This window comes from Sitophilus oryzae, unplaced genomic scaffold, assembly GCF_002938485.1.
Source record: "Sitophilus oryzae breed Bouriz unplaced genomic scaffold, Soryzae_2.0 scaffold_860_pilon_pilon, whole genome shotgun sequence".
Taxonomy (NCBI): Eukaryota; Metazoa; Arthropoda; class Insecta; order Coleoptera; family Curculionidae; genus Sitophilus; species Sitophilus oryzae.
The window spans coordinates 1,616,948-1,630,057 of record NW_022147484.1 but is presented as its reverse complement, the minus strand read 5'-3'; the positions used below and the strand labels follow the sequence as shown (position 1 = coordinate 1,630,057).

Genomic DNA, 13,110 nt, shown 5'->3' with positions numbered 1-13,110 from the left:
ATAAAGGTAAATGTGCAATTAACTTATTTTGATTCAAAAAATACATAGTTGTTCTATGTCCATGGAATATCGGAACTCCTTGTATATTTTGTAGATCTGCCTTTAGGAAAAAAAAAATTCTTCAAAAAAAAATTTCTCAAAAACTATGTAATGTTGCGTTTTTTTTACAAGAGACAAAAAATGTAGTAAATACTAAAGGGTCCATTTTAGGAAAAGCAAATCTGTCGTCGGTAAAGTTGGAAAATATTATAATAATAAATACTAAAATTTATATAGGGGTGGTTAAGTTAGGTTAGGTTAGGTTGTAATATAGGTATACAATTGTTTACCTATATTACAATGTCTATTGTAATATAGGTTTATTGACAATGTTTATTCTACCAGTTGTAATATAGGTATACAAATAGGTTAGGTTGTAATATAGGTAGGTCATTTAATAGTACCTAAATTAATAAGTTATTGAATATTGTAATAATACTATAATTAACCTTGTAATTGATTACTTTATTTTACTTTAATTCATATTAATTTGTATTTATAAATACATCTATAAGATTTCCGATGTAGGAATGAGTTTTCAATAATAATAAAGCACTAAATAGGTTAATTTCTGAAATGACAATTTCATTTGACAGTTATCTTTTATCTTGACTGGTGCTCATAAGTAAATACAGGGTCATAAGAAAGGAGAAATATTTAAAAAGAAATCGGCGATAACTTGTAAACGAGCTTATCAAAAATATCTAATGTTATTCTTTTGAATGTGGGTTTTAGTGCTCTTCAATAAACCTAAATAGAATTATTCTCTAAAATAATTAGTGAAGCCAATAATTGACCCCATTAAAATTTATGTCCCGCTCGACGATGCAACACCCGGTATAGGTGTATATAGGGGTGGGAGTAGTTTTTACCAGGGGGGTGACAGTGAAATAGGAAAATTGGAAACAGTCATTAGTGTCATTCCTGTCATCTCCTGACGACAAGTATGGCCGCCTAGACAAGGACAGCAATGTTTCTGTCTAACTGTTGTCTAACTTCACAGTTTAGAAATGACAGATTTGTTCTAGAACAAATTTCGACGCCATTTTCATTTTCTCCGTTTAGTTTTGTTTTGTAAATTCAATTTGATATTTCGGCTGAAATTTATAAATATAAAGGTAATAAAGCATATAAAATATATATTACATGAAAAATCCTGGAGAAAAAGACGTTTCTGCAGTACTAGGTATGTCCCATGTATATTAAAAATAGGTAGTAAATAAACACTATTTCTATATTTTTTAAATGCAAGAAAATTAGGAAGAAAATTTTGTTATATGTTCATGATCGGCGATTTTTTTGAAAATGGAAACAATTTACAGAAAGGTAAGATCATTTTAAACTATAGCCAGTATTAGTTATCTCCAGTATGTGCGATTTATTGTTAATAATACACAATAAATTTGTCTGATACAATCTGATTTTTATCCGATTAAAAGTCTCTTTTTGCTTCTTTTGGATTTATAAACAGGTTTCTTTGGGAATAATGGAGCTTTTTTTAAATAGTATATTTATATTTTTCTGTTTTCAGGTTTGGTTTGGTTTGGTATAAGGCTCCCGTTTTTATGTTCCTGCCTCCGTTTTCTGTTTCTGAAAGCTGCGAATACGTGTATTTATTTACAATTACTGTAAGCATAGAATAATATAGTTACCACAACTGTGTGGTAACTATATTATTCTATGCTGTAAGTCATGCTTATACCTTACTAATTTACGTTAAAACTGCACATAATTAAGTAATTGATATAAAAATCATTCAATTCTTTATTTTTTATATTTATTTAGTCAGGTTGTCTCATATTTCAAATAAATATGTTTGAATAAATTTTTATTTTGTTTTATTTATGATAAGAAAGAGTACAAAATACATTTAAACTAAAAGAGGTGCCCGCCATTGAATAACCGGAAACGGAAATAAAGATGAAGCCATCGTGTCAACCTGTCAATTGAAAATTAGTTCTCCAGACGACAACGAAGGCTTTCGGTGGCGTATCGTGTTTCGACGATTTAACACAGATACACTTCTTTCTAGTTAATTATTTTATGGTTTTTACCTTTTCCGTATTTTTTCTTGATTTTTGGGAGTCAAATGTTAAAGCACTTATCAAAATATAGACACCCAACCAGAGCAGCAACAAGTCAGTTTTAAAAAACTTAAGTCATTTCTAAAACCAAAATTATTTAAGTCTTAAATCAAATTCAACATAAAGTTCAAATGATTTAAGTCGTAAGTCTTTGACTTAAATCATTTTATTTCAAGTCATTTTTGTAAGGACTAGAATCAATTTAACGTAGCCAAGTTATTAAACAGATTTAAATCAAAAAAGACTTAAGTTTTCTGTGAGTTTACAGCTATGCACCCAACATCTTATTCAAATCAGAATAACGATTCTTAAAGTAACTGAAAAAATTAGTTTTTAAAGTTTAATGCCCTCTAGAGGACAAACAAAGCACTTTTGTAAATTGTGTCCAATGAACTTATTTTGATTCCAAAAAATACGTATTAGTTCTATGTCCACGGAATATTGGGACACCCTGTATTATATAACTGTCAAGGATTTTGATTTGATTCACTATTTTTTTTAATATAAATATTTTAAATCTCTATTATGTTACATGATTTGTTAAGTCTAAAGATATTATTAATAAACTAGCTAATAATCGAGTTTGCTATATCTTTCCAACCACAATACAGCAATGTTTATACTTATTTTGGTATAGTAAACATCACCTAACAATATTTATATCCTCTTTGTATGCGAAATAAGCCATAAACAACAGCTTAAACAATGCTGTTTAGGTTTCCTTAAGATTAGCCGCCTATATTTATCATTCCGCGTACTGCACTGATTCTAATCGGATTAAATGAAGACCTTTTATTCTATTATCCAGACAATGGCAACCTTTGAGTCCTTGTAATGCAATTTACAATTTTTAAGACTTAATAAAGAAGTATAGACAATTGCATGTACAGCATTTTTCAAATAAAAGTAAGGTAATATTGAATACACAGTTATGCTACTGCTATAATAATTCTATCCAAGTATTCATGCATGGTGGACGGACGTGCGGCCCTAGGGTAGGAATCCTTGACAGTTCTGTTTGACGTTTCATTTCACTCATTTGAATTTGATTTAAAATGTGGATTTGTTTGTCTTGCTTTGTCTCTACTGGGCATATTTTATATTATTTATTCTACAACTGGTAGTTGTTTAGAGGATTAGAGGTAGTAAATCTAGAAGGATTTTTTTGTGTCAGAATTCTAAGTCAGAAGTCTATTGCGATTTATCGAAAAATACTGTAAAATAGTTGGTTGTCTAACGTACCGCAGATTTCGGTAAAAAATCAAAAAAAATAATGAAATAATTTTTCATTGGTAAGTGACTATATAATATACAGGGGTTTCAAAAAACATGTGCCATCTCTCGTGGGGATTGTCCTCACGTAAAAATAAGACTTATATTTCATATCAATATAGGTCCGATTCTGCTTTGTTTCATAGCTACAGGGTGTTAAAATCTCAATAATCTTTCGATTTATTAGAATTTTTTTCCAAGTACTCTTAGTGACTTGAATGGAATTTTGAGGGTAAAAGTTACTATAAGTGTTACATATTTTAATGCTTAAAAAGTGTCAATAAATACATCAGGGACGTGCATATGGGTTATCACTGGGATATTTAAAAAAAAAACATGTGTACCACTCACTTTTTTTCTTTTGATATCAAAATTATGCAGGCCGTTTGATGCCAATTAAAAGTTATCTCTTGATATTTTGCCCAATTCGGCCTCCTCGATGAGATAAACGCAATTTTATTATCACAATTAATAAAATTAAAATTAAAATAAAATTAATAAATTACATATTTTACCTAATATATTATTATTAAATATTATTACTGTTAGTTATTATTACTATTAGTCCAACACAGCAATTTCAAGTAAAAAATAATGTTATTTAAGATAATTACAAAAAACCTAATTTTAAAAAGTTTTAACATCCTGTAACTCTAAAAAAATGCATTTCCATACTCATGTTTATAGGAACTTTTTCTCATATTTTTTGATCAGATATCAATGAATTTCTATATCTATATTAAAAACTTTTGCAAGTTAATGATAATAATTTTTTTTAAAGGTTGCTTTTAGATTTGGATCAAGGTAAATTAATAAAATTGCGTTTATCTCATTAGGGAAGCCGAAATAGACAAAATATCAAGAGACAACTTTTAATCGGTCAAACGGCTTACACTATTTCGCCAACAAGAGAAAAAAAAGTCAGTGGCGTACATGCTTTTTTAGAAAAATATTGCATAGATAACCCATATGCACGTCCCTGGTGCATATGTTGACACTTTTTTAGCGTAAAAATATGTCGCATTTATAGTAACTTTTACCCTTAAAAATTCATTCGAATCGCTGAAAGTACTTGGAAGAAAATTATAATAAATCCAAAAAATATTAAGACTAACACCTAGCTATGATACAAAGCAGAATCGGATCTATGTTGATATGAAAAATAAATCTTATTTTACGTGAGGAATCTCCCCACAAGAGATGGCACATGTTTTTTGAAACACCCTGTATAATATACATACGTGTAGTAAACCGATCATTTATGAAATGCACTTAAAATTATCTAGTTATATATTTTTTCTTGCATTTTTGCTTTTATTTACTACTTATCTATTTTCATTAGAATTATATATTTTTATAACAATTTTAATACCTACCAACATTTATTGGCAACTTAAAATAAGACAACAAATTATTGAGTTTTATTTAGTCTACCCTACATTATATTTCTACACGCTTTGAACAAAATTAGAACGGCACTGATAAACCAGAACTTAAGTCGGCCATTTTAGATCCCCATCGTGCTCGACTTAAGTTTTTTGATATGCTTCTTCCTTAATCTTTTTATCCAAAGATACAATATGATCGAAAAAAAAACGGCGTCAGCGATCTATGAAATGAAAATCGCTGTCATTTTATATGTAAAATTATATGGAAAATGTCATCGATCGTCATTTCCGCCTATTATAAGATATAAAGGGGATTTTTCAGCTTCAATAAATAAACAAATATTGAAACATAAAGGAAATAAAGATTTTTGTAGGTTGATTATGTTTTGCGACCTTACCATCGCTTTCAAAACTGCTTCTTCCTGGTCCTCTGATCTGCTCGTTCACAAAATTCGTCGACTTGGGCACATTCAAAGCACTCCGAATAACCACCGAAGACCCATCTAAATGTCCAGGTCCAATTTTAGGTACGTGTCCACTACAGTACACTTCTTTGTCTTCCTGCCTGTGCTGGTTATTATAATAAGTCTTTAGGGTGAGCTTGGTGCCGCATACAGCGCATTTGAAACATCCACTATGGAAGAAGGTGAAGTCTTTTAGGGGGCCCACTCTGTCAACTTGATACACTGTTTCGTTGCAACGCAGACAGGTGCTCTCGTAGAAGTTCGGCCTGTACATGGCCTTGTAGCTACTTTGGATCATAGTGGTTGTGGATGGATGGTTAAAGATGGTAGGTCAGACGAGGTAGGTTGAGGTAAAGTTTCTGAAAGAATAAAAAAAAAGAAATTAAATCAACTGTACAAATTAATTTAGTTAAACTAGTGCAGCAAACTCTCATGTACAGGGTGGGTCAAATTCGACGCTTTTATATGGAAACACCCTTTTCTATAGGAGATAGACAAAAACTAATATCGGTGTCTGGAGCTCAATTTTTGTCAAAAACATGATGGTGAAAACCACATATCGATATCTGTTACCGTTTCGGAGTTACGGGGTGTTTTTCAAAAATATGCATTTTTAACAAATCGCTGCTACAGGTGTTCGACATATCGACCGCCCTCTGTTATGGACAGACGGGGCCATTTTTGAACATTTTTCGCGAAATTCATTACCTCAGTGGGGATGAAAGATACCCTCTCATAACTGCTAAGTATTTCTAATTCTTGTCTAGATTATACGGAAGAATAAGGCACCTTTATTTTTCCGCAAATATATCCATAGGATTAGATCCATGGGCACTAAGTCAGGCGGCCTCGACGGCCAGCGGCTGGGATCTTGGCTAGCTATTCAATTATTCTTGAAATTGACTGCAAAAATTTGCTGATAACAGCGTTCTAAGGTGGTGCGTCGTCTTGCTGGAAAAATATGTTTTCGAGTTCCATTACGGGCATATCATCAATAAGAGGTCCAAAGCCTACTAGTTAAAAGTGACAAACTTTTAAAAATTCTGTATTTCGAAGGGGATTATAACAAAATATCAAGTGTGTTATATTTTTGGAAAGGTAATTTTAAATTGTTTTCAGTTAATTAAAAATATAGAGGGTGTCCCAAATAAAAAATCAATTTTTCTGTTGATAACTCTTAAATTATTAATTTAAAAAAAAATATACTTAAACCATTAAATTCTACGTAAAAAGGTGCTTTAGAGATGTTTTCACAGAAATACAAAATTTTCCATAGCAAAAAACATACAGCGATTTATTAAAAATGCACATTTTTGAAAAACACCCCGTAACTCCGAAACGGTAACAGATATTGATGTGCGGTAAAAACTGCCATTTAAAAAAAATGTAACTTTGATGTGCCACGGCTTTATGACCGACCCTGTATACTTAAATTTATTTCCCGCTAATAGATATTTATAAATCCTATAACTTTTATATTTAACTTTTTGCGGTACCTCCTATATTTACCTAATAATCGACAGTTTCCATACATAAAAGTTTTGATAAAAGCAACCCTGTACATTTTTTTACGAATAACGGGTGTAGGGTCTTCATGTTACAAATATCGAATACTGATGCAAATTTGGAATAGTCTAAATTATATTTATCTTGCTGCTTTTCGATTCTATAAATGTATGTAAATTTCTTCGGCACTGATTGCTCGATGGTTTTTAACATGTAAGGTGTCGATAGATTTGTCTTAATCTGGTCTCAATACTAGGATAGGTATAGGGTAACATGAGCAGAGATCAAAAGACAGGAACAATAAACCCTAATAATTTTAAATTAACTTGAATTTGAATTGAAGCTACTAAGCAGTACCTAAAAACAATGAATTAAACCGTTATTAAGCTTTATTGTGTGCGCGGATATTTAGAATTGTTTTTGTAGAAGACGATTTCTAATGTAGTTACCGTATAATTTAAATACCTGAAACCTTATTTTGAAAAAACTCTCTTAAAGAAAATGACTCTTCAAAACTAAACAGAGTGAAAGTGTTAAAATATCTAATCCCAATGAACTATTCATTGACACCGAGGAGATATTTTCAATTACAAATATCGTAAACATGTGGCAATAAATTACTCTACCTGTATAGCCATCTTTTTATGCTTGAATTCATTAATGCTTAAAATTGTTGTCGATTTAACTAGGTACGACAAATAAAATATAATTGTATAGGTGAACTACTTCTATAGGTAGTGATTTCTAAAATACATAATTTAAAACATCCAGTGACCAGGGGTGGATGGGGAAGTGGAAACCGGCCCGGGAATAACAGGCAACCGGCCCAAATCCACAAAAACAAAATGATCATAACGAAGAAACATATTTTATTTATTAGTATATAAGTAAGGGAGAAGGGAGTGTTTCGCTCGGACGAAAAAAGCTCTTTTGCCTTCGGTTTTTTAAAAAAATTGAAATTTTCTTGATCAAAATTTTCAAAAAGATCAATATTGGGTCGGACATCTAAATTTTTACTACAAAATGGCTCAGTTTTACAGGATTCTACTGCTTTATTTCCATTATCGATAACAGTAATTTGATCTTGAATAGACTACGATTTTGAGAAACTTTAAGACTTCCTGATTCATTCAGCTCAGCTGGTCCAATCCTCAGTAAAATACATTGTTTGTAGCTTTTCAGGTATATACTATCTTACACATTGTAGAAATAAATGCTCTCTTTTCTGGTAGAGCGGAAGCCTCGTCGTGCACAGGTGTTTTTAACTGAATGAACCGCGGTCGCCATTAAAATTAAAACTGCTGCATTTTTTAGGTTATTATATAGTTCTTATCACTTTTCCTCTATACTTTTGTACATTTCGCATCTTGTATGATAATGCGATGTCTCAAACAAAAAAAAATCTGGGCAATACCTAGGCAGTTAGGTATTGCCTAGGTTTTTTAGGTGTAGGCACATGCAGCAGTGGATATAAATGTGTTCTGAGGTAAATGCTATGTTACAGTCCATAATAAGAATATTTCGAGACATATTAATATTTTATTATCTAATCTAGTTTAAACCTTATTTAACTCTTCTCTGCTGTGTCAGTAATTTTTAGTAAATTAATTTTAGCAACATTTTAAACAACAATTTAGACTTGGCTTTAGTTCTCAGACTTGGCTTTTAGTCCGTCCCCAATTCAAACCAAGCATAGAGATAGCCATCTTCATGTTTTCTCCGTCAACCGCAGATTTCGCGTCAAATTCGTCTACCTTTTTACAAAGGTGAGCTCGAAAAATATTGCACCGAGGCCCCCAGTTGTCAATCTACGCTACCGTATTCTTATATACACTTAGATCGAAACTATTTAAATTTACCTAATGCTATTCATTCTTTTTTCTGCTGCCAATCAGTCATATTTTATTAGTTATTAATAAAAAGAATACTTAGTGGTAAAACTATACAGGGTGAGTCTTAAATAAGTACAAATATTTTCGGGGGTGGTATATTTCGACCCCAAGAACACGTCATAAGGATTTGTGAGGGTTTTTTTGCAAAGAAGATGTTAAAAATCGTGCATTTTCTTTTAAAATTTTCCTGTATATTTTAAAAAACTTTCTAGAACTTCCTGTTCACCGCAAATTTTCCCACGGTATAGTTTCTTAATCTCTGATATTACGGCACTAAAAGAGATGCAAATACAGAAAAATTTAGGTGGCTCAATTTTTTTTAAAAATATTTTTTTTTTTTAATTTTCAAACTTTAATAACTCGGTTGGACTTATTTGAAACACGGTAAAAAGAATAAATTATGTTTCTTTTAATGAGATCTACCAGCCCTGCAAATATTTACACTTATAGACTAACCTTGTATAATATAAATCTTCAAACCGATCAAACAGCAGATGTTTATTAAAATTATAAGTGTCTCAGAGACATCTTATAATAGTTATTTTACAAATTGGTGTTTATGTTTAAAATCAACTGACAATTATACTGATGCAAATTGATTAGTTAGTTATGGAGTCACTAAGAATCTTACATCACTTTAATTAGAAGATTAACCATTTAATTTTTGCTAATCCAATCTTTTTTTTGAGCTCTGATCGGAACCGGCCCACCGGCCCATCTTCCCACCGGCGCGGCCCACCGGGAATTTTTCCGTTTTCCCATATGGCCCATCCACCCCTGCCAGTAACTAATTTTAAAACGCTGTACTTAAACTGCCGTTAAACGGTAGCCTACTGAAATGACGTTAATAGATATGACGTCGTTGATGTGACGCACTTGATGCCTTTTTAATGCTTTGGTTAAAATGCCGTCGAACGGTCGCGTACTAAAATGCGGTTAATCAATTTGTGTTTCATTTTCCGTTGCCCTTTTGGTATGTTTTTTTCGTCGCCTACGTATTATTGTAGTAACAATTTGTGCTAAGTGCTATAAGTTGATTTTAATTAAGGTGTACATCTGGATATTATCGGTTCAGGATGGAGTAAGTGTTTCAGTTAGTTATCTGATTGTTAATTTATCTATAAACATTTTTAGGTTAGTTAGGTACCTAATTATTTTTCATGATTGAAATTAGCATGCTGAAAATTGGGGATAGGTTCAGCTCATTCGCTGACGCAAAGAAAGCGATTGAGGAACTTGGTGAAAATACGTACACAACATTTTGGAAACGAGATGCCCGTACGATTGCGAGCAGTAAAATTGTGAGAGAAAAAATCTCTTTGATTTATTATCAACTTCTATATGCATGTAATCCCGGTAGAAAGAAGTTTAAGGGCAGTGGGAAAAAAATTCGACAGTCTTTGACATTTAAAGAAGATTGCTCAGTACATGTAAGATTCAAAGCATCGTCTGATGGAAAAGCACTCGAGGTAACATCGGTTCAAATGAAGCACAATCATGTCACTTCGAAGGTAAATTTACAGATTAGTTGACATATAGTATGCTTTTAGAATTCTTGCTTGAACAGTATTTTATTCATAAAAGATATATTTTGTAGGTTCAACATGCACGTAACCCTAGCCAAAGAAAACTTTCCAGTAACATGAAGGAAAGCGTCAAGGATTATTTGAATATGAAGGCCAATAGAAAAATGATACAGCAAAAAGTTGAAGAAAGTACTGGTAAAATTGTTACTTTACAAGATTTAACAAATATGAAGATATCCGATCAATCAAGAAAAGAAAACTTAGATGGCTGCTTAAATATACTTAAAGCTAAATACGGTAAACTAAAATATTCTATTATCGTCTTATTAGTCCCAATAACTACTCAGTTTGAGGTGCCAATGTAGCTGTTTTGCGAGACGAAGACAATAATTTCAGAGGACTTTTCATTCAAAGTCCAACCATGAAAAGTACAATGAAGGCTTTTCCAGAATTTCTTGCTGTAGATGCTACATATAATTTATGATGATGCAGTTGTATTTGAAAGTAAAAAATCAGTCTTCTGTGGAACACTCTGAGGTTTGTGACGAGACGGACCTTCAAGACAGAAACAATATGAGTGAAGCGCTCATATTAGATAATAGAAATACATCAACTCTTGGTTAGTCACCTGTGGAAGCACCTGAGTTTTGTAACGAGCTGGTTATAGAGGAGGAAATGACGAGATGAAGCGCATCAACTTTCCTATATTAGTGATTCAGTTTTAAATGACGTCAACAACCAGTCCCATCAAATAGTTGAAGTCAATGATTTCGCTTTGACAACAATTAAGATGCCTGTTTCAATAAAAAAACGAGGACGTCCAAAAGGACAGGACTTAACAGTCATAGGACTACCAAAGAAAAAGAAAAGATGTACTGTAGCATTTGCTAAACAATCCTATCATGAAAAACAAAATGTAATCCTGAATTGCTTCGTTAAGGATCGTAACATCGTTAGAGACATCACAAATGGGAAATTTCTTGAAACTGTAGACCTTAAAATGCTCCCCGAAGAAATATCACATGCCGTTCTTGATGAGGCTGTTGATATCCACATGATAAGGTAAGTCTAGCGATACCTAATAATTACCAAATTAATAACGAATAATGTAAATTACGATTTTTAGAAGTTTTTGCACGGAGAAAGCCTTCGAAAAAATAACCAATCTAGTTGAGCAGAAACGACTTCAACAAAGTTGGTTTTGTTCTGTGTGCAGTGAAGACACGCAGAAAAATCATATGTCACTTTGTTGCAGTAGATGCCTTCTATGGAGACATATCCGTTGTGCAGGATTGACTATGCGACTTAAATCAAAACTGTGGTTTTGCAGAGAATGCTATCTGTAGCATTATTATTTTTAAGTTGACGTAGTATTATTTTAAGTTGTCAGTTTATAATTTGCAATAAAAACCTGAAAACCAATGCCATATATTACATTTTATCGCAAATACATTTTCAAACCTACAACGGCAACATATACGTCTACCTACATATACACCGTTCCAAGTTAATTTTATTCAGAATAAGCCATGACGGATTTTGGACAACATTACATTACAAATTATTAAGTATTAATCAGAGGCCTACTCTGCATTAAGGATTAACGGCATTTTAGTACGCGACCGTTCGACGGCATTTTAACCAAAGCATTAAAAAGCCGTCAAGTGCGTCACATCAACGACGTCATACCTATTAACGGCATTTCAGTAGGCTACCGTTTAACGGCAGTTTAAGTACAGCCATTTTAAAAATTATCTTATTTAATTCTGATTATTTGCTTATTATTTTGTTACTTTTTCTATCGTAATAATAATTAAAGAACATGAAGTAAATTACTATAAATATCGATAATAGCCTTATGAGACTATGGTTTATTTATAAACATTGCGTAGGTGACATTAAAATAATAATCGTAATGTAGATATTATATCCATTCATTCAAGTTCTTTCATCTGTTGTTTACCCAACAGCTTCTAAATGTCTGATGAATAAGAATATATTTATTGTTTCTTGTGATTCTCATTAGAAATGAATTAACCTATATATTATAGTTAAAGAATTAAAGAAAAGTACTTAAGAGTATTTTACTTAGGAATTCACTAATTAGTAAGACCTTCTATATCGCGTTGGTGTCATTTAGAATGTATGTCACTGTCTAAAAGCATATGTTGTTCATTTTCTTACTTGGATTTTGTTTAGTCTAAAAAGTATATAAATTATTAGTTAATAAATAAATCAATACATTATTTTAGTTAATAAAGTTAATAAATAAATCAACCGGTATTTTCTAAATTTAAGTGATTTAAGTAGATGAGGTGTCTAACAAATGAAACCATATAGCCAAACTTTGTTATAGTAGCAATCATCAAAATCTAAAGTTGGAAATACTTTTTTTAACATTAGCTTTCTCAATAATTCATTGCCGTATATAATTTATATTTGTTTTGTTATTGATTATTTTAAAACAATAGGAGTTATTCATCAGCAGATAGATAATCTATCATCGCCAATAAACATACGTATCTGTCCATCTAAAAGAAAACAGTTGTAAAAAATCTGTTACGTCTTTGATCTAACAAAAAAAAAAGAGAAACGCATTCTTCAAAGAATACGAGTATACAGAGTATCTCAAATTTCATAGTGCTAAGTATACCAGTTTGGATGAAAATACCAGAGCACATTTTCAGATTTAACGTTATAGCCTAAAATGTTTGCATCCTTATAAAATGCACTATTTGAAGAATGTAGAAATTATGTTTTGTGAAAATATTAGGAATAACTGACTATATACAGGATCTGTTTCCTACGACGTTCTCTATGGGTATCTCGGAAACTACTGGAGATAGAGAGTCGGTTAAATGGGGGAAAGAATTGCAGTTTTGCGGGGTCATAAATATGCGCCTTTCAGATTTTTGAAAAAGTTCATGGCTTACTAGATA

The 13,110-nt window shown here is 31.7% G+C and overlaps 2 protein-coding genes across 2 annotated transcripts in view; one reads left to right on the top strand and one right to left on the bottom strand.

Moving 5' to 3' along the window:
- Positions 1-13,110, bottom strand: part of LOC115890261 (hillarin) — a 96,384-nt gene that overhangs the window by 71,341 nt on the left and 11,933 nt on the right. The window contains exon 2 of the mRNA XM_030910445.1: positions 5,182-5,606. Within this exon, the coding sequence (XP_030766305.1) occupies positions 5,182-5,545 (364 nt within the window). The 5' untranslated portion in view covers positions 5,546-5,606. The remainder of the gene's footprint in view (positions 1-5,181; positions 5,607-13,110) is intronic.
- On the top strand, positions 10,857-11,517 carry LOC115890281. The gene is made up of 2 exons (XM_030910460.1): positions 10,857-11,233; positions 11,298-11,517. The coding sequence occupies exons 1-2, from the start codon at positions 10,962-10,964 to the stop codon at positions 11,515-11,517; spliced, it is 492 nt and encodes a 163-aa protein (XP_030766320.1). The 5' UTR covers positions 10,857-10,961.